The sequence below is a fragment of the Stigmatopora argus genome, chromosome 12 (genome assembly GCF_051989625.1).
Source record: "Stigmatopora argus isolate UIUO_Sarg chromosome 12, RoL_Sarg_1.0, whole genome shotgun sequence".
Classification (NCBI taxonomy): Eukaryota; Metazoa; Chordata; class Actinopteri; order Syngnathiformes; family Syngnathidae; genus Stigmatopora; species Stigmatopora argus.
Genome location: NC_135398.1, coordinates 13,991,734 through 14,018,997, shown reverse-complemented (window position 1 = coordinate 14,018,997; position 27,264 = coordinate 13,991,734). Strand labels below are relative to the sequence as shown.

General features: G+C 39.9%; 1 protein-coding gene and 2 long non-coding RNA genes across 16 annotated transcripts in view; 1 reads left to right on the top strand and 2 right to left on the bottom strand.

The window, feature by feature from the left end:
- LOC144085677 (catenin delta-2-like) overlaps positions 1–27,264 on the top strand; it is a 129,594-nt gene that overhangs the window by 55,222 nt on the left and 47,108 nt on the right. For 10 of the 14 annotated variants that reach the window (XM_077615199.1, XM_077615203.1, XM_077615206.1 and 7 more), the window contains 7 exons: positions 8,942–8,976; positions 10,727–10,843; positions 19,409–19,560; positions 19,650–19,823; positions 22,730–22,875; positions 23,620–23,870; positions 26,879–27,010. In XM_077615199.1, the coding sequence (XP_077471325.1) occupies positions 8,942–8,976; positions 10,727–10,843; positions 19,409–19,560; positions 19,650–19,823; positions 22,730–22,875; positions 23,620–23,870; positions 26,879–27,010 (1,007 nt within the window). The remainder of the gene's footprint in view (positions 1–8,941; positions 8,977–10,726; positions 10,844–19,408; positions 19,561–19,649; positions 19,824–22,729; positions 22,876–23,619; positions 23,871–26,878; positions 27,011–27,264) is intronic. The other 4 variants (XM_077615210.1, XM_077615205.1, XM_077615211.1 and 1 more) reach the window with 1 other exon arrangement.
- On the bottom strand, positions 13,102–13,657 carry LOC144085680 (uncharacterized). The gene is made up of 2 exons (XR_013304208.1): positions 13,577–13,657; positions 13,102–13,490 (listed from the first exon to the last, which is right to left on the bottom strand). It is a non-coding gene; the product is annotated as an uncharacterized LOC144085680 (long non-coding RNA).
- Positions 19,278–21,414, bottom strand: LOC144085679 (uncharacterized). The gene is made up of 3 exons (XR_013304207.1): positions 21,360–21,414; positions 20,801–20,928; positions 19,278–19,866 (listed from the first exon to the last, which is right to left on the bottom strand). It is a non-coding gene; the product is annotated as an uncharacterized LOC144085679 (long non-coding RNA).

The window sequence follows — 27,264 nt, the reverse complement described above, 5'->3', positions numbered from 1 at the left end:
GTTTTGCGCTACTCAGTGACGTGATGGAACAACATTGAAACACAGGCATAAAGAAGGGGGTGCAGTGTGACTGCTTCAAGGTGAAACAGAAGCGGCAACTCCTGTAACATGGCTGTTGCTTTTTAGATGAAACTACAGCATAGAAGAGGACAACTGAAACTAGTGTATCAATATCATCAAACTAGTATTGATATAAAAAACAACTGATACTGATTTAATGTGTATTGCAACTATCTATATAAGAGGGAGACAATCATTCGCACTCACAATGAGACCACCACCGAGTGGGAATCGATCCCACGCTTGCCCGCACCGAAGTCAGGTCAGTGAACCACTATATACCATCAGGTGTCTACAAATTAACACAAAATCTCAGTAGGTTACTAAATGTCTCCGGAAAAAAACACTCGTTCTTTTATTTTCATGCAGAGAACCCACAAGTCTTTCTTGCATCTCATTTAACTTCTGGCTTAAAGTCAAAATGGCTGCCTGTCGCTGGCCAATTTTGTGGTTCACAGGAGGTATCTACTTCTCTCACTCCCAGTCTCTGCCTCATGCACTGTTGGAACATTTATTCTGATGATGTGTGTGAGGGAAGCGCTTTTTTATCCACAAAAGATAGCAATCAAATGAAATAATTGAAATGAAAATGAATGAAAACAAAGAAAACCATTTTAATCCTTTTACTCCTGTGGTTGGAACATTTGAGAGATGAATCATCTTTCTAAAATGTTGACATTTCCCCTCCAGATTAATTATGTCATCTTTTAAAATATGGGATAAAACAGGACTACATGTTAAGACAGTAGACTGTTGTTCCACCCACGTATTCACCAATTAGCTGAAGTTCAGGTGGGGCAAAATAAAGCATATCATTTCAACATCCACCTGGGTTTTCTATCAGCAGTTTTGCAAGTAACGTGTCTTTCATCTTAGTGGACTCAAAGGTCAAATTTCACTCCCTCCAAAGACATTATGAATTTGATAGTTTGTCCCTATCCAATGTATTACTGCACATAATGTTTATTTTTGTTGTGTCCCAAAACACCGGTTTCGCCCACTCAATTTCCACATTGTAAAAGGTTTCTGTTACATATACTTGTGTTCAGGTGTTAAAATTCAGTTTCTTCTTTGCATTAACCCTCTTACCTCAACAACAAACGTTTCTTAGCAGCAACCAGGTGTACCCAATCCTACCACCAATCTGTTTTGTAATTCACTCACTAGATTCTCAATCTGTGCCATGTTAAAAGCTGCTTTTCTTCTGTTCTTGTTTTAAATTACCCCCTTCAGACATCCAATACTTCTTATAACTTCGGAGCATTCACTCTAAAGGCATAATTGACTAAGGCTTCCAGCTGCTGTCCTCAAAGCTTGATCAGATTTTCTAAAGATGCTGAGTATGCGCACCACATGAGTGACATTATGGATACTCTCTGGTTTAATTATCCCATTCGCAAGTGCTGCTAATACTGCTGACATTTCTATCATGGATGATTCTTTACTACTGAGAGGCTCGACACAGTTGAGTTTTGTTCTTTATAGCCCGTGACAGGCCAGCATTCCCCGGCTCACAAGAGTGAACATGATGTACTTTAGGGCCATGAAGTGGAAATGAGATTTGACAGAATGTTCACAGTTCACCCCATCTTATACAATCTAAATTGGTAGCAGGAGAGCTGTCGATGGAGAGCTATTACCACTGTCACCACAATTGCAGAGGCTGACTACATATCATTGTGGTCAGTTTACAGCATTTGTTGGCTTTAGACGTAGGTTTAAGAAAGAGTTTTGTGACTCAACATATACTAGAGTGGTGAGGTTTCTCAGTGTTGACAAATACTGGAAGCCAAATTACGACTCCTATCAGTCTAGCATTTTTTTTTTACATTGTCTTTTTTAAATTTCATTCTTACAACTTGAAGTAATTGTAAAATATTGTATTTCCTGTATACAGTACCTTGCAAAAGTATCCACCCCCTTGATCTTTTCAAAAATTTGCCACATTACAGGCTTCAAACATCTCATCTCATTTTCTGAACCGCTTTATTCTCTTTAGGGTCGCGGGGGTGCTGGAGCTAATCCCAGCTGTCTCCGGGCCAGGGGCGGGAGACACCCTGAATTGGTGGCCAGCCAATCGCAGGCCACAAAGAGATAAACAACCGTCCATACCTAGGGGCAATTTAAAGTGTCCAATCAGCCTACCATGCATGTTTTTGGAATGTGGGGGGAAACCGGAGTACCTGGAGGAGACCCACACAGGCCCGGGGAGAACATGCAAATTCCACACAGATGAACATATCATTTATATGAACTCAGGACCCTAAAGCTGTGAGGCTGTCACGCTAACCACTCGCGTCACCGGGCCGCCCAGCTTCAAACATAAAGATTTTTTTTGTCAAGAATTGGGAAACAATCATGAAGTGTAGTAATTACATTTATTGGATATTCTAAACTTTTTAACAAATAAAAAACTGGTGCGTGCAATATATGTCAGCCCCTTTAGCCCAGAAAACTCACTCCAGAGGTTCGGTGAGGATCTCTGAATGATCCAATGTTGACCGATGATGATATTTAGAATCATCCTGTGTGTAATCATGTAATCAACAAATTCACCTGCTCTGTGATAGTCGCAGGGTTCTGTTTAAAGTGCAGAGAGCATTATGAAGACCAAGGAACACACCGGGCGAGTCCAAGGTACTGTTGTGGAGAAGTTTAAAAATTTCCCAAGCTTTAAATATCTAAATAAGCATTGTGCAAAAAAATCATATTGAAATGGAAGGAGTATAACTCTGGATGAACCGCAGAGATCTACAGCTGAGGTGGGTGAGTCTGTCCATAGGACAATAATCATCGTACACTGCACAAATCTGTCTTTAATGGAAGAGTGGCAAGAAGAAAGCCATTTCTCAAAGATATCCATAAAAGTCTCGTTTAAAATTTGCCCCAAGCCACCTGGGAGACACACCAAATGTGGAAGAAGGTGCTCTGGTCACATGAAAGCAAAATTGAACTTTTTGGCCACAATGCAAAACAATATGTTTGGTGTAAAAGCAACACAGCTCATCACTCTGAATGCACCATCCCCACTATCAAACGTGGTGGTGGCAGCTTCATGGTTTAGACCTGCTTTTGTTCAGCAGGGACAGGGAAGATGGTTACAATTGATGGGGAGAGTAAATGAGCCAAATACAGGATCATTCAGGAAGAAAATCTGTTGGGGTCTGCATAAGACCTGAGACCTGGACAGAGATTCATCTTCCAACAGGACAATGTGCTCCTCTGAAAGTGCTAAATAAATATTTATTAATTCATATATTTTTTTATTCTTATGGTTCCAACAAGCCAATCTGAGACAACACTGACTTACCTATTCTCAGAATGTCCAGTTTTTTCATGAAGTCAGCCCTGAGATTGTATTTTTAATCAGGGTCATTTACCTCAACCATTTAAAATACAGTCACATGCCGTCATTACTGTGAGCCTTTTACCTGGTCTTCTTGAGGTAACCTAAATTTAGTAATAAAAAATATGAAAAAATAGTATATGGCACTAGTCAAATTATATGGACATGACAACACATAGAAAATGAAATTGTACAAAACTTAACAACATCTAGTCTGTTACTAATGGCCCACCATTTGGAAAAAAATGCTACATTTGCAAGGAGAAGCTAAATATTTCCAATATCTTTTAATCTATGAAATGTGACCAATCGGGTGACTACATAATTTTCCCTATACCACTGTCATCAACATTTTGCAATCTTTTTTTTCCATTCATTTTTATTTTCCTAAATATAATGCACAAAGATAATGATCCAAACAATAGAATCACTGTAATAGAAATATGATAAACCTATGATGAAGTGGTGTAAATCCAGCTTGTCTGACTTTGACTGGTGTCAGTGTTAACAGTAAAGCCTGTCTGAATTTATTAGGGTAGAAAATAAGCCCATCACAAATGTCATTTAAGAATAACTTATTATTGCTTTCATGTATTTGTCCCTGAGATAGTTTAGAGTGTTGTAAGAAAGGTATAAATGGAATGGTGTATGACACTAATCTATGACATGTGGACACAATGAGCACTTTTAACATTCAGGCACAAATGATCCCTCTTTACCAAAGTTGACATTCACAAAATGTGTACTTTAGATGGACACTAAAATGACAAGGAATTCAAACACATCTGTGCTTAGTCAATATTTACAATGCAGAAGCCTTTGTTTTTTTTTTTCGTATCTGAAAAGCAGTTCAGAGTAAATGAATCACAATGAGATATTGGCTTCCCAATCCATCTAGTGTTATAGTAAATGGTAGCATTACTGCTGATAGTTCACAAGATCCTGGTGGATCTTTCTTTTAGTTTCTGTGTGGTGTTTACTCAATTGGTGGTCTGATAATCTTGAGGCACTGTTGACATGAGGGGCTGACTATTGTGGTCAGCACTGATAAGAGATACTATGCAGGCACAGTAATAGATGGATTATTGACTACAGACTGGGTTCAGCATGTGTATGTTGGGTGGGTAAAATAACAGGATTTTCAATGCTATATCTGGCATTCACTACTATAAGCTTCACTGGATTTTTCTGGGGAGCCTTTGTTTTGCTGCATATTCTCATTTTCTGGCTGTTACACTCTTGCTGTTTTTTGTTTTTTCACTGTGTCATTTCTGACCTACTCCAACATCATTTTTGCTCCTTCAGACTGAATTTGTGAAAAGACGAGGGTCATATTCTCTCCACCAACCCATGTTATCCACCATTAACAAAGCAGAAAGATCATTAACTCTTTAATTAATTCTTTTTTTCAAATACAGTATAATTTTCATTAGAGGTGTTTTTACAAATGAAACATCAAAACAATTTCAAGAAAATACTATAAACATATTTAATGTTAGAGGTCAGATTCATGGCTAAACAATGGCTGCCAACTTTGCAATTCAGGGGGATTTTTTTTGTAATGTGTAATCACACCATGCCCACTAGTGAGGAACAAAAAAAATCTGGGTCATCATAATGTTGAGTGAATATAATGAAAATATTATTAATTGAAAATGCTCGCTGTGATTGGCTGATCACCAATGCAAGGTGTCTCCCGCCTGGTGCAGGAAGTCATCTGAGATAGGCTCCAGCACCCCATGCAAAACCTATGAGGATAAAGAGTTGAGAAAATGAATGAATGAATGAATGAATGACAATGCCCACAGTGGTCAAGTGGATGAGTGGTTAGCATGTTGGCCTCACAGTTCTGGCATTCAGGGTTCAATCCCAAGTCCGGACCCTCCTGTGTGGAGTTTGCATGTTCTCCCATGGCTTGCATGGGATTTCTCTGGATTCTCCGGTTTCCTCCCACGTCCAAAAAACATGCATGCTAGGCTGCTTGAACACTCTAAATTGACTTTAGATATGAGGTTGAGTGGTTGTCTCTCTCCTTGTGACCTGTGTGATTGGCTGGACACCAATCCTGGTTCCCGTAGTTTGCTGGGACAGGCTCCAGCACCCCTGCGATCCCTGTGTGTATGAAAGAGAGAGACTCTCTAGTCTAAGTATTATTTGTTAACAAAAAAGAATAAATTTGTGGCTTTGTGACTACTAACTAATTCTACTGCTAATACTGATTATTAGAAACTCTGAGAAACCACAAACCACAGTGACTGGTGAGCAAAATAGTCAACATCCTGCCTTGGTCTGCATTTTTCTGGGAACCATTGTTGAAAAATTGGTGCGAAGTTAAATTGTAATGTGCGGTCAAATTCTGGCACCTTTGGCCTTCCAGTAGAATATTTTAACATTTTTAGTACCCAACTTTTCAGTGAAAAATAAATTAAAATGATTAAAATTTACTAAAGAAGAGAACATAACTTGAAATACTGCATTATTTACATGTATTAAAAAACAACTATCACATGCACATTGTAGTCTTGTTTTTAAATGCTGGTAGACCTATCTACTATATCAAAAGTGGTTGCTGAATAACTGCGATTTATATTCAGGCTTCAGATTCTTATCTTAATAAATCACTGTTGTAAATCCAAAGTAAGAGGTGTAAATAACAATTTGATTGGTTTAATGCTGTTCCGGCATGCACACCCACAAAAGCATACAAAACAATATCATTAACGATCCATGCAATAATACACCAAAGTTTATCACAAGGTCATTTTGTCTTCTCGCAGTTTAGTAATTATAGTTTGTTGGCCAAAAGGTCATTAAGGTGATTCAGAATGTGTTGTAGTATGTCTTTTAGAAGAAACAATTATTCACATATACAATTTCTAAAGGGGCGAGTGGTTAGCGCATCGGCCTCACAGCTCTGGGGTCCTGGGTTCAAATCCAGGTCACATCCATCTGTGTGGAGTTTGCGTGTTCTCCCCGTGCCTGCGTGGGTTTCCTCCGGGTACTCCGGTTTCCTCCCCCATTCCAAAAACATGCATGGTAGGCTGATTGGACACTCTAAATTGCCCCTAGGCATGAGTGTGAGCACGAATGGTTGTTTGTCTCCTTGTGCCCTGCAATCGACTGGCCACCGATTCAGGGTGTCCCCCGCCTCTGGCCCGGAGTCAGCTGGGATAGGCTCCAGCATCCTCCGTGACCCTAATGAGGATAAAGTGGTTCAGAAAATGAGATGAGATGAGGAGACAATTTCTAAAGTGTCTACCATAACTAAAGTCGCAGGAGAGGGAAGGACTGATTTTGAGGCATTTCTTCATCCACAACTCTACATTATCCACACATCCATCTTTTCCTCACAGGGGTTCTGGAGCCTATTCCAGGTGACTATTGGGAGGAGATGGCATACACCCTGGGCTCATTCCCAGTTAATCCCAGGGCACGAATTGATCTGATAAGATTTCTAATAATAGGTCAATGGAAAGTTGTGATTTTCTAAGAATGTTGTTGAAAAATTTGAATGCTTGATCTCAGAACATAAGACTGATATGCTAAATACAGGACCATCGCCATTACAGGAGGTCAATTGGTTCTATCTGTTACGTACGGGGATGGCGGACCCCAAAGCAGGCGAGGGTGAGAGTCTGGTTCGTTCAAATATTTATTGCGAGGCGGGCGAACACAAGAGGGGACGGCGGAGGCGGGTCGTTGGCCGTAGCGGGAAGGTCGGTTGCCGTGGAGTCCGTGTGTCGTGTACAGGTTCGAAGGCGCAGTCGTTGTCCGTGATCGTTGTCCGTGGTCCGTGGTCCGTGATCCGTGGTCGTTGTCGTTGTCCTTGGTCCGTGATCCATGGTCGTGGGGGCAGAGCGTGGTCGGAATCCTGGATGCAAACAAGAGGTCGAGTATCAATAAGACCGGCAAGGAAAACCGCGAGGGTACCTCACAGTACTCTGTTTAGACGATCCAGCAGCATGGTCATGTTCCTGGTGGCTTTAAATACTCCTTGTAGACTAATGACTCACACCTGGCAGCACTCGAGTCATTAGGGGCTGGACCTTTGATAGGGTGACAGGCGCAACCAGCCACCAGTCTAGTCTGGGGCCTGACACTATCTTTAAATATTTCATTTTACCTGCTGGCTATTGATCACATAATTGATGGAAAAGGGTCTGAAATTACTATAATTTGTTTCCTTGCATGTTTGATCTTCTTAGATCCACTCAACAATGAACCTTTTATTATGATAAGGCTTAGATTTACACAATTATTGGGATTGCTTTGACTAGAATGTTCGTAGTTCAAAACAGGTAGCATATCACACATGAACAGCATATTTGAACCATTGTCAGCATTTGAAGAAATAGGAAGCATAGGAAGCCTCAACAAAAACATGGCTTCTACATTTATTCCGAGAAAAAAAAGTATAAAAAGAAGTGGGAGACACAAGGCAGGCAAGCTGGTGGGTAAGTGACTGCCTAAAAATAAGAAAGAACATAGCAATGTTGACTGGGCACTGACAATAAAAAATATACTTTTCAGTTAAGAAACGTCAGTTCCATACTTTAAACAGTGGTGTTATAGTAGCAAAAATGCAGTTTGTAGTCTCACTACAATGTGGAGTGTCAAACTAAACTGCTTCCTACAGCAGAAGAGGTATGCACTTTGCTTGTTACAGCATAAAGGCCTGTCAAGTCACTACTCAAGTAGTTGTAGTCCCTCTTGTTCTTGTGAACACTAACTTTGAACTCTACTCCTCTGTCTTTTGAGAACTGATCGTCTTCTATCGATCTTCAATTTTTTTTTGTATCAGGCCTGATTGACTGTGAACTAATTGTTTTTAGCAAAGCCTTCCGCCTGTTTTGTGCTGTAGCACACGTGTGCTTCTGTTCATCTGTTTTTCATGTTCAGATGATGCCATGTTTTCTGCTCCGCTAACTGTTTAAATGGATTCACCACATAGTCATTGACTTGTTTGCAACCCTCTGTAGTATTGGATTAAAAGAAAAAAATTAAATGAATATGGCCAACAAAAATAAAATGGAAAGATTTCGTCCACAGAGCATCTCTCAATTTAGCTGTTGGCCAAAGTTTTTGTTTGATTGTTAGTCACTTGACAAAATACTTAGGAGTTTTAATGTTATGGTGAAATGTAAGGTCAAACTCTGAATCAAAATAGCGCCCTAACCCTGAACCACAGTTTTGTAGAACTTACTGGCTCTAGCCGCAGCGACAGTATGCTATCAAGAAATTCAAAATAAAATTAAGATTTAAAAAAAACATGGTTTGTTGCTTTGACAACTGTGGCCTGTGTATTCTATTCTACTAATGAAATAAAATCAGTATTAAGTCTCACTGCCATTTTTTGCAGGGTTTAGTTTTAAACTCTAAATTTTACAAGTTATGTATGTATACAGTATTATGCTTAATTGTTAAAATGCATTGTAAAGGTTGGCTGCAGAGACAGGAAACACAATGAATCGTGTATTTTTTTTCTTATGCCAGTGGTTTCAACCTTGTTTACATTTTGTCATTTATCTCTTTCAGTTCTGCAGAGGAGAAATTTCGCTGGAACAACCAAGGTAATACAGTAAATTCTTCCACAACAAAATTCATTATAAATTTAATCTACTGTGCCATTGTTTGGAGTCTAGTACAGTTCCGTGCTGACTGTGCATTTGCATCATCCTTTTCCCCATTGTTCAGATTAAAATCTCAACAAAAAACACAATGGCTCCTCGAAAATGGTCCTGTTGCCTCAGCATGTGCAAACATAGAACATGCCTATCACTAATGTTCCAGTATACACAAGTAATTGTTGAGTAGAAACACCAAACCACTGAAATAATGTAAAAAATCTTTGGCCTCCCCATCTTGTTGTGAATCCTAAACCATTAATAACAAAGAGGATAATTTCATATTTGACGAAATGTAATGCATTTCAGTTATTTGATGATAGTCGTAAATTCAGCAAGTAGTAGCAAAAAGTGCTACAATCAGTCTCAACTGTGCAGCGACACTTCTTTGCTGTGGCATCAACTGAAGTCAATAAAACTGCCCTCTCTAATCCACACACTAACCTTTTCTATTACCATCTAAGAGCCTTTTCTATTACCATTTGTCTTCCTCTCTCTCAATAAGAGACTAATGTTGCTCCTAGGACTCATTTCAAAGGATTTGTCTTTGTGGCTGCCAAACCAAGGCTAACCTCTAGACATCAATGCCAGAGTTTTTTTTTTGCAGGGTTATTAAGTACATTTCAAGTCATGCGCCACTCTTTGGCCATGATTTACAAAGCTCCGAATTAACAAGCGAAAATATCATTATTGCTGGTGTATTCCAAAGAAGCCAGGCAAACGATGAGTGTTGACGCAAGAGACTTGCTCCACAAAACAAATGTCTTAAATCTTTTTCATGAAAACAAAAAAGTAAATGTTCTGTTACAGTGCATTGCTATTGCAGCTGTCATGTCTGATGGCTCAAAAAACTCTCTCGCTTCCACATGAGCTGGCTTCATCTGATCTGTGTGACTTTAAACTGTCTCCTTTCCTTCTTATCACCGTGTGACTACATGCACAAATTTTCAGTATATATATACACATTTTTGCCACATCTCATAATTAGATTACATATACGAACCAAAACCAGTCAATACATTACTTTTAACTTATTTAGTGTTATAAAAAATGTCCACAGAATGGGACAAACAAAACACTGACTTGACAATAGTTCAATTCGCTCATACAATCTACTAAACTATGCTAACAGATTGAATGTTGGTATTAGGTGTGTTTCATGAGATTTACAATGATTGGGTTCTTTAAATAAAGCCTCCTTAATAAGATCACAATATTACCAGGAAATGCTACCCGGATCATGGCTTTCAGACAAAGAGACATCTACTGGTACTTTACTGGTTTGGCTACATACAGCTAGAAGGAAATGTACCGGTACTGACCCAGCTCGGCAGTGTTTACATGAAATGTATAATTGAGCCATGATGTCATTCCTGTTTACTTTTTTTCTAACTCCCCCCTTTGTGATGAAGATAATTTTCTCGATTGATCTGACTCATTTGTAAGAGACGCGTATATAATAATAATAATCGGACATAGGCTTTGTCATCATCATTGACTCGACAAAAAGCCTAATTGTCATCATACCCAGAAACTGCGTATGATGAAATTACGAGAATACATTGTATTTCTGAAAGTGGCTTAAGACTAAATAGTAGGTGCCTACTTGTGTGTTTACAATCATGGGTGTGTGTGTCCATAAGATGATGTAGTAATATGCCCTGGTAATGTTTTCTTCAATTCCCCACACATGTAGATGGACAGAAGGACATTGAAGAGGAGTTGACAACAGGCCTAGAGTTGGTGGACTCGTGTATCAGATCACTACAGGAATCAGGCATCTTGGACTCACAGGACACCACCACAGGAGATCGTAAGACCATTCTTAAGTTCATCAAAGAATGACCTCAATAATACTGATACATTTTATCATTGTACCTTCCAAATTCTTTTTCAAACATGTTTTTAAATACATAAGCTTGAGAAGAAAATCAGAAAAAGGATGAGTGTTCTTAAGTGTCTTTATACAGTAATCCCTCGATTATCACGTCTTCACTTATCACAAATACACTACTTTGCGATTTTCCCCCGCTATTAATTATAAAAAAAAATTTTTTTTCTATTTTTAAAGTTCATAGAAATGTGAAAATCCACACTGAAACTCGAAAGCGGAAGCTACTCTAGCTACTAGGACTCAGCACTGAAAAAAAAGTTATAATTGGGGTGACCCTACTTCGCGATTTTTCGATTATTGCGGCCATGCCTGGTCTACATTAACCGTGATATTCGAGGGATTACTGTAATTGCAATTTTGTGGTTATTGTAGCGCCGCTTGTGTGTGACGACGTGATACATTTGCGGACGCAAGAGTTGATGGGTACTGCACCCTGTAAATAGGTGTCAATGAGGGTATGCTGCATGGATGTTGTCAGTAGGGTGAGTGGCAAGTGAGCCTGTCTTGCCTGCAAAGTCTAGAGAGGGTACTCGAGACCAAAACTTTTAAATCCATCAATATCAAAGTATCTGTACTTGTATTTTGCTTGATCTTTCATAAGTTGGAGAGCTTTTTGTATCTTGGAACACTAATTTGCATTTCAAAGTGTTTTGTAACCTGAAAATTGCGCATGCAAAAGCATTTTTAAGTTGGGGTCCAACTTTTTTTTCTGGTTGGATGTGCTTTTCGGGAGTATGAACTTTGTTGTTTTGATCTACTTCCAGAAACGCTAGTCAGATCTGCATACTTTTCTTTTTTCTCTGAGCCAGTCGGTCATTGGCGACAAACATCTTAGAAATTCCTATTTCCCTTGATCATCTTCACAATCCGCAGTTAAGGATGAATCATCTGACCAAGGCATCGCTTGTTAATCCTCTTTTGATATTTATGATGATATTTCAGTTGGATTATTTCAAAATTATCTGTTTAAAAATAGCTTTACTGGATTCACCATGTCTAGCTTTATCTAGATCAGGGGTGTCAGACTTGGGTTGGTTCGCAGGCCGCTTTAACGTCAACTTGATTTCACGTGGGCCGGACCATTTTAGATATAACATTTAGATTTTTTTTATATAAATGGATTTAAAAGAACTGGATTAAAAGCCCTGAATATTCATTTTTTTTATAGATCCAAAACAATGTTTATTTTAGCTTTTTTAAAATATATTTTTTGATTTTACAAAATGATTTTTGAACTTAAAACACAGAAAAAATGGATTAAAAAATTACAATTATTGATTTAAAAGGGGGAAATCAGGAAATTTATTATACATCTATAATCTTCATTTTAATTTGATCCTAAAACTGAAAGTTGGCACTCATGATTTACTTTCCCGGGCCACACAAAATTATGCGGCGGGACAGATTTGGCCCCCGGGCTGCCACTTTGACACATGTGATCTAGATCCTATGAATTGTGCGGTCATCAAATGAGGAAAAACTTTTAGATGTTTTAAGTCTTTGGGTAACAGGGCTTAGAAATGTTGTTACCATCTCCATCAGAAGCAAAAAAAGTTAAAACATGAATAAATGGATACATTGTTTCAGTAGTTTTTAAAAATTCTATTGAAACATTGAACGTTGAACAATACTTCAAAGATTTTGTTGTGTTGTTGTAATCCTCTAGTGCAAAGAGGTTTCTCCCAGCTCTCTGTGAAATCCAGAGGAAATCCCTCTTGCCTACTAGTGCTACACTCTGCTCCCCCTTTAGTCAGGGGTATCATACCCGTGTCTTAGCGCCAGTCAACCCATGGGAGTGAGGTACATGTCGGCAGACATGGAAGAGACGTTCCAGGAGTTTGATATGCTAATCTATTCTCGCCGAGGTGTCGGCTGGCCTGCTGCTAACAATACACAGTGGTGCACACAGTACATATACATACATGAACTCTGTACAGTCAAGCCCCACACATTCACGGCTTCACTTACACGTAACTACCTTTAGGCTTACACAGATTTTAACTTTTCAGATAGGTTTCAGACTGTACTCTCCGTTTATCTTTTTCATGCTCCATCCATTTCATTGTCTGGTTTTTCATATATAGTTTGACTGTATATCCAGTTGAAAATTTCAGATTGCATGATACAGTAGCACATTGGCAAGAAAATACTCCCAAAGCAGAAACCCACCCCAAAGCTTTGGCTGCTGAATTTATTAGTACAGAAATGGAGCAGAGTAAAGTTGCTCTTCATGCTTTGTTAGCACTGCATTGCACATATGTGAGTTTGTCCTATGCACTTTAGTTATTTGGGACTGTGGTGTGCAATGTGTATTTTTGTGTCTGTGCTCTTGACTGCACATGCCTCTAAAGGGTATCTGAAAATAGACACCATATTAAATATTAAAATTTGTCAATAGAGAATGCGGGCTAGGAAGGAAAAACACTGCATGTGTGTGTATGTGTGTATTTGTGAGTATATATAATGGTCTGTTAAAAAAAAAGAAGATAAAAGATGCATTCCCTCCTGTTCGGTACCGTGCATCCTCGCAAGGGTTGCAGGAGTTGCCGGAGCCTCTCACAGCTGACTTTGGGCGAAAGAGAGAGTACACCCAAAACTGGTCTCCAGTCTGCTGTAGGGCACACAGTCAGTCAGGCGACCATTCACACTCACAATCATACTGCAACCAGTGGGAATCGAGCCCACACCTGCCTGCAAAGTCAGGCGAGTGAACCACTTGCCCATCAGGTGGCTAAGAGAAAAGATATCAAACAAAAACAATATTTACCACCACCCATACAGATGTGTGCAATCTTTTTGATCACTATCCTTGAAAAGAGAAGGGCAAGAGCAGGGGTAGCCAAGTCCGGTCCTCGAGAGCCTCTATCCAGTCTGTTTTCTATATCACCCTTCTGTACCACACCTGAATCAAATCATCAACTCATCAGTAAGCTGTCCAGAAGCTTCATACCGATCCCGATTATTTGGTTCCGGTGTGTTAGTGGAGGGAGACATGTAACACAGACTGGATAGGGGCCCTCGTGGACCGGACTTGGCCACACCTCGGCAAGAGTGTTGGTGTCGATCCAAATATAGAGATAGTAAAATGCATAGTTAAAATAACATGTTTCACACTATTACACCCATTTAAATATATTTTCCGCCAAACTCTCCTGGTCTTTACTTTTGCCCACTCACATTAGGTGGATTCAGTAAAGCCCTTAGTGTATGCCATCTCAGTGATAATATATTTATGAGATTCCCTGAAGAATCCACTACAATATGAAATACACCTAAAGTGGAATACGAAAAAACATTCCCTTACTCTCTGCACGGTAAGATGAGTGCACTTGTGTGCGTGCATTCAAGTCTTCCACTTCGTGAATTTCATTAGTGGCCGTCGGCTCAGTATGAGTCTATATATCGGACAGGAAGGCCTTGACCTAGTAAACTCACCCAGCTCTTTTTGCTTAATACTCCTTTTTAAATAATGTATTTCCACACACTCGTATAGGAGCCTTTCTCTGTACTTAATAGTGACTTTTCACTTTGCCCATGCTGTCAAAATGCATTTCTGAAGTGACTCCATTTGCGTTTGCTTCTGGTGATGTCCTGGATATATATTTTTTGCTTTCACGCAGATATTGTGAAAGCAACCGCATTCTCTTTTTGGAGACTAGTTGACCGACTATCCATTTGTACTGTGTCGTTCTTCTGTAGACTCAAAGAAACACTAAGAAACATGCTGTCTTCTCCTTCAGAATTGTATTCTGGCTCGGTTGGTTCATACGTGCACGATTGTGTTGAAACAGTTAACATGATCAACACGTCAGCATTAACTCTAGCATGCGTGGGAGTGTGATTGACTGTCAGCTCAGAGACACCTACAGAATCCTAGCACTGACAGAACAAGCTGTTTTTAAATGCTTATTTCATGCAATCATTATTATTTTAAAGAGTCAAATTGTCAGGGTTCTTAACAACAGTCTTTTCTTTCCAATCCAACAATTAATTCATTTTAATTTGACTTTACAGAACCTTTGAAATCTGTGTTGTGTCAACTTTCCAAATGCAAACAAGCCATGCAGTTTCCTTTCCCTCAAATCTCGTTCTGTGAAGCAATTTTATTAGTTTCATCCAAGGTCATAAAAAGTTCCAAATTGGGTACACAGACTAATTGCAATTGCATTTGGATATTATTATTTATTTAATTTTAAAAGGGAAAAAAGTTACATCTCTATAATTAAAAGCCCTTGATGGGCACATCATCTTTTTTAAAAAGAAAATGAATCAGGAAGCCATGAAAATTTTAAATTTTAACAGCTAGTAAGAGTAATGGGAGAGCTTTGGTTCTTGGACAAGCTGCTCCCGTCCGTTCTCTTCTGATTTGGTATAGCTCATTTTCAGTTTATGATCCATTTGGGGAAATGCAACCTTTACAATCAACAGAAACATTGAGTACATGTTTAATTTTACTGTTTACTCGACCACAGTGTGTTTTCCTGGTGGTCTTCACAACTCTTGATTGCAGAAGTTGCACATATATTTATTTATTTCATTGGTGAAATAATATTCAAATGTGCAGATTACAGATGCATTACAGACAATTATTGGGAGGAGGGAAATAGATATGAAGCCGCTTCAAAAAAAATTACCAGCGTGCACACATTCAAAAGACGCTAACTTTTTAATGTGAGAGACCATTTTCAATGTTTAATTACAAACATTAAAAAACGGAATGGTTTATAGCCACACAACTTCAAAAAAGATTGATGTGAGGCATGCTCAAAAGGAATATGATAACTGTAAAAAATATGTTTATTTGACTTAGAATTAAGGAGGGCAAATCAAATCAAACCTTGAGCTTTTGATAATGATAGCTGAAAAAAAATGTCAAATTCAATATGTACATTCATTCATCTTCCATACCCTGCATCGTTGTAAGGGTTGCAAGGGTTGCCAGAGCCTATCCAGCTGACTTTGGGCGAAAGGCAGACTACACCCTAGAGTGGTTGCCAGTCAGCCATAGGGCACACAGAAAGATAGACAACCGTTCGTACTCACAATTATGCCGCCACCAGTGAAAAATGTCAGCATTTCAGTATTGCTTCGATTACCAGTCGGTGGGCAATTTTAAGTTGTACCCCCCTGCTGCCTGTGGTTAGTTGCAATAGGCTTCAGCACCCCCCTTGTATAGATAAAGCGGTGAATGACTGAAATTATTATTAGGATTAGTAGTCTGGAGTCCTGCAATTTTGTGCAAGAAAAATCCCACCGCCCGGTGGACAAGTGCTTAGTGCATCGGCCTCACAGTCTGTGGTAGAGGGTTCAATTCCAGGTCGGTCATCACCCTGGAGTTTGTATGTTCTCCCCAGGCTTGCTTGGATTTCTTCCCACATCCCAAAAAACATGCAGAGTAGGCTGGTTGCCCCTAGGTATGCGTGAATGGTTGTCCATCTCCTTGTGCCCTGCGATTGGCTGGCCACTGATTCAGGGTGTCCCCTGCCTGGTGCCTGTAGTTAGCTGGGATAGGCTCTAACACCCCCCACGACCCTTGTGAGGGTCAGGGGTTCAGAAAATGAAAATAAAATCTCACAGCACACCAATCAATAAAAATGATACCAAAAGTATCAGCCTGGAAAGAATTATGATCCTGACTAAATTTTCTCACAGTTTAACCCCAACTGGTCCAACTGTGATCAGGTCCAATCTGATCCATCTAAGTTCATGCCACGTTTCACATTATATGTGTCTCCTCTGATCCACTTACCTGTGGACTCTAAACTACATTTTTTAATCAACTCTATTTACAGTAGAGCTGAGCAGTTAATGTGCATTCAGCAAAATGACAAAAATACTGGCAGAGGAGTTAAACAACTTTTTTGCCTGGTTTGAGCCCCAAGCCACCCACCCAGTCACACCACCTCAACCTTCAATATGCCACACCAACCTCTGAACCCCCCACACTCACCGTGGAGGTAGTGGGCGTGAGACGTGTGCTCCGTGCTGTCAACCCCAGGAAGGCAACAGACCGGATGGAATACCAGGGAAAGTACTCAAGGCATGTGCTGACCACCCAGCACCAGTCTTCACTGACATTTTCAATCTGTCATGAGAACAAGCCACAATCCCAGCCTGCCTAAAATCAGCCACCATCATCCCAGTGCCCAAGAAGTCACCTGCAAACAATCTGGAGGACTACCGCCCAGTGGCATTCACACCAATCATCACAAAGTGTGTTGAAAAACTGGTACTGAAACACATCTTAGCCTGTGTTCCCCTCATCTACGACCTGCATCAGTTTGCATACTGGCCGAATAGATCAACTGAAAATGCAATAACCGTCCTCCATGCTGCACTGAGCCACCTTGAGAAAAGGGAGCTATGTCAGAATGCTCTTCATCGACTACAGCTCAGCCTATAACACAATAATACCAGACATTCTTATCCCCAAATTGGCCATTCTGGGGCTCCCACAATCCACCTGCTCCTGGATTAAGGACTTTCTGGTCAAGTGGCCTGCAACAGACCCAGGCCCCCTGAGAACATCTTTGTGAAATTTGCAGATGACACAACGGTGTTCGGGATGATCACAGATGGAAATAGATGGCCTACAGCAGGGGTGCTCAAACTTTTTTGCTCAAAGATCTACTTTTTAAGGGGCCAACTTTGCCCGATCTACTCTTTTTTTCCGGGACACTGACAAAGCTCAGCAGTTATGTATGCTGATGATATACCTGATGCCAGCAGGACCCACAATAGTGTAGGCAGGCAGTAATTGTGATTCGAGACGCGATGGTACTGTTTCCTAGCTCAAGTCCCATATAAAAATTTACTACAAATCCAATCCTTGGATCAAATCTTACTGTCACGCAAATCTTACCGTAGATCGCGATCTACGTATTGAGCACCCCAGGCCTACAAAGATGAGGTCCTTAGACTCAGCCAGTGGTGCACTCTCAACAACTTGGCACTGAACATTTCCAAAACCAGGGAACTCATCCTGGACTTCCGATGGAACAAGGCAATTCCTGCCCCCCTGTATATCAGCGGCAAATGTGTGGAGCGAGTTTCAAATTCCTGGAGGTCCATATCTCTGCTGACCTCACTTGGGCAGCAAACAGCATTTGTCCAGAAGGCACAGCACATGCTACATTTCCTGAGAGTACTCAAGGAAGGAGCAAATCAACACCAACCTCCTGGTGACCTTCTACCAGTCAGCCATTGAGAGCATGCTGACCTACGCTGTGTCAGTATGGCACGCAAGCTGCAAATCCAATGTGAAAAATTATTTATAATTTTATGACTTTTTTGGTGTCACTGGTAATTTCCATTGTTCTGAGAATGTTTCACTGGTGTAAAAAATACATACATAGTATAAAAGGTACTGTATGAAAAATTGTTGTTTTTTCAGATCTATTTAAATATAGCTTTAAAAATACATAATATTACTATTATATTATATTATTAAGAATTAAAGTTTGTGCAATATTTGTGATAAGTGTTAGTCGGTCAGAGACAGAAAAGACATTTTTAAAAGCAAGTCAGGAACCTTTTAGGGTCACAGAGAATTAGTAGCTAGAATAACATACTAGATCAGGGGTAGGGAACCTATGGCTCAGGAGCCATATGTGGCTCTTTCCATGGATACATATGGCTCTCCACTAACCTGTGAGGTAAAATATGGAAATCATTGGTGAGAGAGCCGAGTCCCGAACGCACTAACAAGAGCGTCGCTGCGGCGTCGACACTACCTGTACCCCTATTTTAATCATAATTTTGTTTTTATGACTCTTCTGCATGCATGATATCATTGATACTGATTTTGTAAGCCACCACATAACAATGTTGTCAAAAGAAATCAGACTATTTGTACGTTAAAAGTGATGAAATGACAAAAAAAATAAAAATGACACTTTCATATATTTTTACTTTTCAATTCCGAGAATGGCTCTCAACAAATAACATTAGAAAATATTAATTGTTTATGGCTCTCTCTGTCAAAAAGGTTCCCGACCCCTGTACTAGATGAAAAGCAAATGGCTGTCTTCAAAGGTCTACACATTTCCGTTTCTTGCTACTTTCTAAGACAGACTGAATTTGACTGCAATTTCTGTACTTACTAGAAGAAAATACATTGCAGATCACGTGGGCATAAAACTGGGTTATAAAACACCTTGAAGGCCGTGAACAGAATACATCTTTACAAAGTCAGCTTTAGAAATAAAAAGAAACACCTTCTGAGACCACTTAAATAAAAACATCATGGCAGGAGATGAGCCAAGATTTAATGTGGAGTTTGACAGTGATCAAAATTTTCTTTCAATTCATGACTCCAGTGCTAAGAAAGCACACATCTGTCTAACTCAACTATCTTCCTTTCTATGCGTAGAAAAGAGCAATAGACATTACTTTAATGTCTATTCATGACATATTTATTCAAAATCAAATAACTGTCTTAATGTTATTCGCTTTTCTCTTTATCTTTTGCCTTTTACCCTTCAGGACAAGGACTTCTGTCTCATAGCGTTCTGCAACTCAACAACCAGGATGCCTATGCAGCTGCCGGTTACCATAGCAACCAAGCAATGGCACTTGGCGAAGTGGTTACGGGTCGCAGTGGAAATCTTGGTGGGGCTGTTCACAGCTACAATCAGGTAAACAAATGCTACAATGCCTTAATTTCTCCTGCCTGCTTAGTTTCCTCATGGGAGACAATTCTATTTTTTCACACTCTTTATTCCAGGTGACATCCAGCCGGGCAGCAGTCCAATTAATGGGGACGGACTCCCCCTCCCAGCCCCACAGAGATTCATATGCCCAACAGGCCATTGGTAGCGCGTTCCACATGCCCAGTGAAGGTGTAGCTGCCCCTGCTGGACCATCCATGTACTACTCCTGTGCAACCTTACCAGCACAGGTACAGAAATTTCTCCTTTAATGTTACCTTTCAGGACCTCACACTGTAACACAAGCCACATTGAAAAGCTATGCTGAGACATCTTCAAAGTGAAAGATGGTCAAGTTAAATATATTTAAGTATGGAAATCGGGAAAATAATGTATGAACAAAAAAACAATACCACTTACAAGTGAAGCCATTTGTGACGCTTAATATACCCACTTATATAAACACTGGCGCATGAGATTACGCATTACAGGAAAGGGTGTACAATGTGGGATGCTTGAATTTGATTGGCTGAAATATTGCTCACAGTGAGGGCAACCAGTTCCTGCAAACACTGGGGTTTACTGTTTTCCCTTTTTTTATCCCCTATTACCTCAGAAAAACAAAATTGCGTATTTTTTCATCTTATTAAACAAAACAAGATTAGACCTAGTATGATGCACATGAAACAGTTGTTGTTTGTTCCTTTTTCTGTTGCAAAGCTAAAAAATGGTTGTATATTTACACAGCTTTAAAAGAATGTTGTTTCAGGGGGCTGCTTATAAGAAGTTTAATATTGTGTCTTGTCTTGCTGTCCTCCAATGACATGCAGTCATTTTCTGCCACCCTCAACATGTTCAGGGTAGCCAAGAAACTTGTGTATTTCAGATTAGTTTTGACTAGAGGCAAGTCCTATGGTTTTCATATACAGACAAGAACCACAAGCACTTTAAGTGATTTCAGTCAGATGAACAGAATTTAAGGTTAACTGCTCTAAAAATGTCATAATGCGTCCATACTCGAGCAAAAAAACGCATCTTGAGAATTCTAGTGAGTACAAACATTGCTGCAAATAGTTTGGATTTTGACAGACTGGTGCATTTCCTTGATGTTGTTATATATTTTTTTAATATATTTTATAAATCATCCCAATACCCTCGATTGGGGGGGGGGGGGGTAAACATTTCAGAGTGCACTACAGTTTACCCTTGAAGATCTGCTTACACCTACCTGTAATTTACACACATCAACTTCTGGCAGGACTGGCATTGCAACACATGCTCACTGCATTTAGGGGAATGGAAAGCTTTCTGCTTGTTAGCTGCAAGTGTTGTTCATGGTCTCTTTCAAATTTCCTCCTATAGAACAAAACCAGGCAAGTCTAGAGTTCCCTTACACAAAAAAATAGAGGCCTCGGTGTTAAGTATGCTCTTTACAAATTGGCAGTATGTGAACTCCCCCAGTAGCACATTACTTTTTTTCTTATGTTGTCAGTCATAGCGCTCTGAAAACAAATCCTGTGAGACCATTCATCATCAAGCCTCCATCATTACATATCTTGCATATGAGCCTAGAACGAGGCAGTGAACTGAAGATGTTTGATAATAACCGTCTGTTTATAAGCGAGTCATTCAATATTTTATCATGTTTCGTGGATTGTGGTCCATAGTCGGATCCAAACTCGGGGTAGCAGGCGGAGACGGGGAGTGGAGTGCACAAAAACTTTAATGACTATATCAGGATTATCAAAAAATAACAAAGACTTTGAAATCAAATAACAAAATCAAACCTGACGGGGAAGACGTGGGGAAACGAGGATCATAGGACATGAGCATGAAAAACGCAGACGATCTGACCAGGACTGACAAACACACAGGGTTTAAATAGACAGACATGGGTTGATGAGACAATCAGAAACACCTGGATCACACAAGAGGCAGCAAGCAGACGATACACCAGGGGTGGGGATATGACAGGTGCTCTCAATGGGCAATCACATGGACAGGTCACACAGGGGAAAAAAACATAACAAAACCAATCCCCAACATTAAATGAGGAGGGGTTTACAATACAAACTGCAGTAGTAAAACTCTTCTCTTAACCAATTAGCTCAAAACCAATTACAGTCATAATCGATTGCCTCAGAATTTTTTCCTAATGACTGCATTTATAGTCCATATCATCATTATCAATTATCAACCGGCCCTGCGATTGGCTGGCCACCAGTTCAAGGTATCACCCGCCTGGTGCCCAGAGTTAGAGGCGATAGGCTCCAGCACCCTCTGTGACCTTTGTGAGGGCAAGTGGTTCAGAAAAGGAATGAATAAACTATCAACTGTAAAATCAACCAGTTACATGTCAACTCATGATGAACTAAATCAAGCCCACTACAAACATTAAGGGATTGTTTTAACCAACCCAATTAACTATCACAAAGTAATCCAATACAAGTCTATTGTCTATGCTAAAAAAATAAATAAATAAAAACTTAAATTATTTGTTTAATTAACTTGAAGTACACATTAATTTAGTTCGGGATTCTTATCCAACCAAATAATGCCAAAAAGAAAATAACCACTCCCAAGTACCAACACGTAAATTGGCTTTTGGGTTGAAAGGTTACTGACTATAATTTGGCAAGGTCTGAGTCCGGATTTAATTGCAGGCAAAGGTGAAGAAGGGGTGTCAGGGATTAGTATTTGTAGCTGGGGATGCAGCTGCTGTGGTGCCAGCACATACAGCTGCAACCCCTCTCTCTCTCTCTCTCTCAAGCACACACAAAAACACACAAGAGTTGAAGTTATAAGAACTTATGTCATAACAGTACAGTAGAGCAATTTTTGACCACATTTTTTGATTGAAATACTTCAAAAAAGAATTTAAAAAAATAGAACCAATCACTGGCAAACTTACCTAATCGTTATTCTATTGAAAAAAAATACATGCATGATGGACCAGACAAAAATAGCTGCTTCTTATTGTGCAATACTATGTTTATTTGGTCGGATAGCGTATAATAAAGCTGCAAAGCATATTAGCGTTTTCATTTGTCAATCCTCAATGCGGCTCGTCAACATCAATATTTTGGCTGCATGAGGTATATTAATATATATGCTTGATGATATTAGTTTTGAATGAAGTACAACCTCTTTATTTCAGCGTGTGAGCTCCCCTCTGCAGCTGGTGGGATCACCCACAAAGCTGCAGCGCCTGGGCTCAGCATCCTCTGACATGCCCAGCTATGCCACACTACAGCGGGTGTCATCGCCCAAACACTCCCCAAGTCGTCTTGCCAAGTCCTACAGGTTGGTTTACATTAATTATTAGTTCGCTTCCACAGATCCTTCCTCCCATCAGCTGTCAGGCTCTTTAACAAAACAAATGGCTGAGTGTTAAGACCTACCATATGCATGCATGTACATCTATGTGTATGTATGTATATATGTGCTTATATATATGTATGTGTATGTATGTATACATATATATGTGTATGCACACTTTATGTGTAGATGTAGATGTATATTTCAGCAACATGCTTATTTATTTATATATTTATTCATGTATTTATTTATTAACTTACTGATTACCTATCTATTTATGTCTAAAATGCCTTTCCTATTTCTGCATCCTCACCCTCTTGCGCACTGTGACAACGAAATTTCCCGAATACAGGATGAATAAAGTTATCCAATCCAATCCAAAATAATTTCAATAAACACTGCTATTAGGCGCACATAATGCAGTAATTTATATGCCACACTGTACAAAGGAACTTTATACAACACTACAACTCCTGTTATTGAGGGAGTAAAAACATTGTTCATCATTGGATATTTATAGTAGGTAGGGGTTGAGGGGTGGCGGATGGTTGGGGTTGGGGGCTGCCTTGCATAATAACTACCAAAATCCTATACTTCTCCTATTCTCTCTAGTCTATTAGAGATCATTTAAGTTAGTTGTGAATGTAGTTACCAGACCGTGACACAATAGCATTACAAACCAAGCCATTATCATGGCCAAAAAAGGTTTTAAACATAATTTCCTTGCAGCACATCATCACCCATCAATATGGTGCCACTGGGTCCTGGCGGTCCTTCCTCCCCACTATCGGTGGCAGCCACACCAGGAGGAAACCACACGTTATCGCCAATCCACCAAATGAACTCAGTAGTGGGCAGCTACGCCACCTTGTCCCCCACAAAGCGCATGCTGCATCACATCGGAGGAGAAACTTACAAGATTTCTCATGAGTTGTACGCCAACGCGACGCTGAAAAGGCCTGGGAGCCTGGCAGGTAGAGGTCAAGAACATTTTACTTACTTTTTTCATACATTATTTCCATGTGTAAAGTCCTGCCATGAAACACAAATCCATTTTTGAATGAAAAAATGTGCCACCACAGCAACAAAATTGTCACGTGAGGTGAATTTGGAATGGACCAAAAGGAGACATAAAAAAGTGTTTTACAGCTTTAAAGGAAGTGTAATCTTTTTCAAAAGTGTATCGAAGATGAAAGATTCTTTTTTTACGAATTTGGATTTTAAAAGGAAATTCATTTTTCTGTTCTTTAAAAGTAGATAAAACTGTCAATGAGGGCAAATATATCTAGTATGGAGATTTTTTTTTCTGTGAGCAGCTAGCTTTAAAAGATTTAGTCAATTAAATGCAAGTATTTCCGATATTTTCGCCATCGCTCAAAAAAATTCTATCAAGAGAAAAATGTATATTTTCTCCTACTGATGTTGCTGTAGGTTAGTCTATCCGTTTCTCCCAGTATGCTGGTTTGCAGCCATGCTAGACTCATGTATTGTGCTTATGCTGATTATTCTCACAATGAAGACGCTATTTCCAATTGTCCGCATGGCTCAAACTCAAAACCCCTCTGCTGCTCAGGCAACCATTACATAATTAGAGAAAAATATTTTCTTCCAAACTGAGAAACTTCATTCACCATTTGAATTTAACTCAGAGCTCAAAATTTAGTTATACATGCAGTTTATAAGTTACGTACTGCATAAAGAAGTTTAGGAGTATTTAACATCAAATTCATCCCAAATCGTCAGCCCCTAGAAATCTGGAATTTTCTGTGTTGAAACATTATCCATTATCATTGATCTAAGAAATGTGAGATTTGCATATTTTAATTATTTAAGAAACCATTTTTCACTTTGTGGTCATTTATAGTAAAACTTTACTATTGCTTTGAATGATGTCAAGCTTACTATTTTTGCCAGAAAGAAAATTATATCGCCTGACTTTGGTGCGGGCAGGTGCTGTATCAATTCCCACTAGTGGCGGTATGATTGTTAGGGTGTATGGTCGTTTGTATCTCTGTGTGCCCCACGGTTGACTGGCGACCAGTCTAGGCTGTAGTCTGCCTTTCGCCCGAAGTCAGCTGGGTTAGGTTCCAGAAACCCCCGTAACCCTTTCGAGGATGAGCAGTATAGAAGAGGAATGAATGAATGAAAATTATATCTGCTCGACCAACTCATTCCAGAGTGATGTCAGCATCAGTCTAGGCATGCCAGAGCATTTTACCGTGGAATTTCTCAATGCACAGTGCTGGAAAAATAGTGATTTTAAAAATATATATATTTCGGTGGAACAGTGTTCAAATAGTTAGCTCATACAGCTCACAGTTCTAAGATCAAGGGTTCAATTCCGGTTTGGTTCTGACCTTCCTGTGTGGAGTTTGCATGTTCTCCCCGTGCCTGTGAGGGTTTTCTCCAAGTACTCTGGTTTCCTCCCACTTCCCAAAAACAACTACGGTAGACTGGTTGAAACCTCTAAATTGTTCTTAGGTAGACGTTGTAGGCGTTCAACCAACTTGTGGTGTCCCCTGCCTATAACCACAACTGGCTGGGTTAGGCTCCAGCACCCCTGTGAGCCTTGTGGGTTATAAGCAGTACTCTACAGAAAATTAATGAATCAATGTTTTATAGCAATTATAATTGATAACTTGCAGTTATTTAATTACATTATTGAAGTAAAAAACAAGTTTAAGTGGTTGAATGATTATATTTCACTCTTTCTTCCAGTGAGCCAACTTATGTGGCCATAAAAAGGTGCATTTAGTTTATTATTCCTCATTCTTTAAAATTGTAAAACAATGAGCGTGCACTGTAAAGTAAAGACAAGCATTGAAGTACTTGCTTTAGAGTGTCATCTTTTTTCTATAACTGGTGGTTTCATACATTTTTTAAACACTGTTTCTCTCAATTTTACCTTCAATAACATTGGGCGGCAGTCATATAAAAATATACATGGCTGACTATAGTTGATTTCATAATCCACTTGGCAAGTCTACTGGACCAATCAAATGTTAGTTTTTGGAGAAAAAGTCCTTATATATTGTAACTTGTCTTAGTTGTGGATATTTAGTATAGGGTTCCATTCTTTAAGTCATTCATTCATTTTCTGAACCGCTTTGTCCTCAAAAGAGTCATAGGGGGTGCTGGAGCCTATCCCAGCTGTCTTTCAAGCACAAGGCAGAGGACACCCTCAATCGGAGGCCAACCAATCGCAGGGCACGGAAGACAGACAACCATTCACACTTACACTCATACCTAAGGGCAATTTAGAGTGTCCAACAAGCCTACCATGCATGTCTTTGGAATGTGGGAGGAAACCAGAGTACCCAGAGGAAACCCACGCAGGCCTGGGGAGAACATGCAAACTCCACACAGGTGGACGTGACCTGGATTTGAACCCAGGACCTCAGAGCTGTGAGGCCAATGCACTAACCACTCCCTCCACCGGGCCGCCCAAACTGTATAATATGTGGCCTGTAAATGAAAAATGTCTAATCCCTGTGTTTCAGCACCTTGGAGAGTTCTAAGGAGCCACACAATAGGCAGTTCTCATCTCATCTCATTTTCTGAACTGCTTTATCCTCACTAGGGTGGCGGGGGGTGCTGGAGCCTATACCAGCTGACTTCACAATTTAGAGTATCCAACTGGCCTACCATGCATGTCTTTAGAATGTGGGAGGAAACCGGAATACCCCGGGGAAACCCACACAGGCCCAGGGACCGACTGGAGAACCCCAGAGGCCGGCGCGCTAATCACTCAACCGCCGGGCCGCCTCCATTATTTAACTAATACTACATTAAAAACAACTAAATCTGATGTGTACGTACATAATGTAACTATTGCGTGTTTGTATGTGCCATTAGAAAGTGAATATAGTTCAAAGTAGGGGTTTAAAATGTGCTAGCATCTTAATGTGTCCTACTGCCTCAATGTCCTCAGTTTATGTGAGTCGTTATTTCTTTGATTGCAACCTTTATTTGTTGCTGTGTGCCTCAGGCTCCAGAGGCTCTTATAGCAGCCAACACAGTCACCTGGGCTCTGAGTTGCGACCACTGCAGTCTCCAGAGCATCATATCGATCCCATCTATGAAGACAGAGTTTACACCAAACCCAACCTACGAGGACAAGGTGAGCTAAATTCGGGGATTAATACCTGGGGAATGTATGTAGAAAATGCATGGTGGAAGATGCCACTATTTACTCAATCGACTCCATTGTCGTGTTCAGCGTAGATTTAAACTTGGCCATTGTTGCATTGGGCGAGGAAGATATTTTAGATTGGTGTTGATGATTTGGAGGTGTTCTTTCCAGATGTATGTAGTACTGATAAATGCTTGATCTAATGAAAGAAAATGATTGAAAAGAGTCAGGGAGATCAAAGT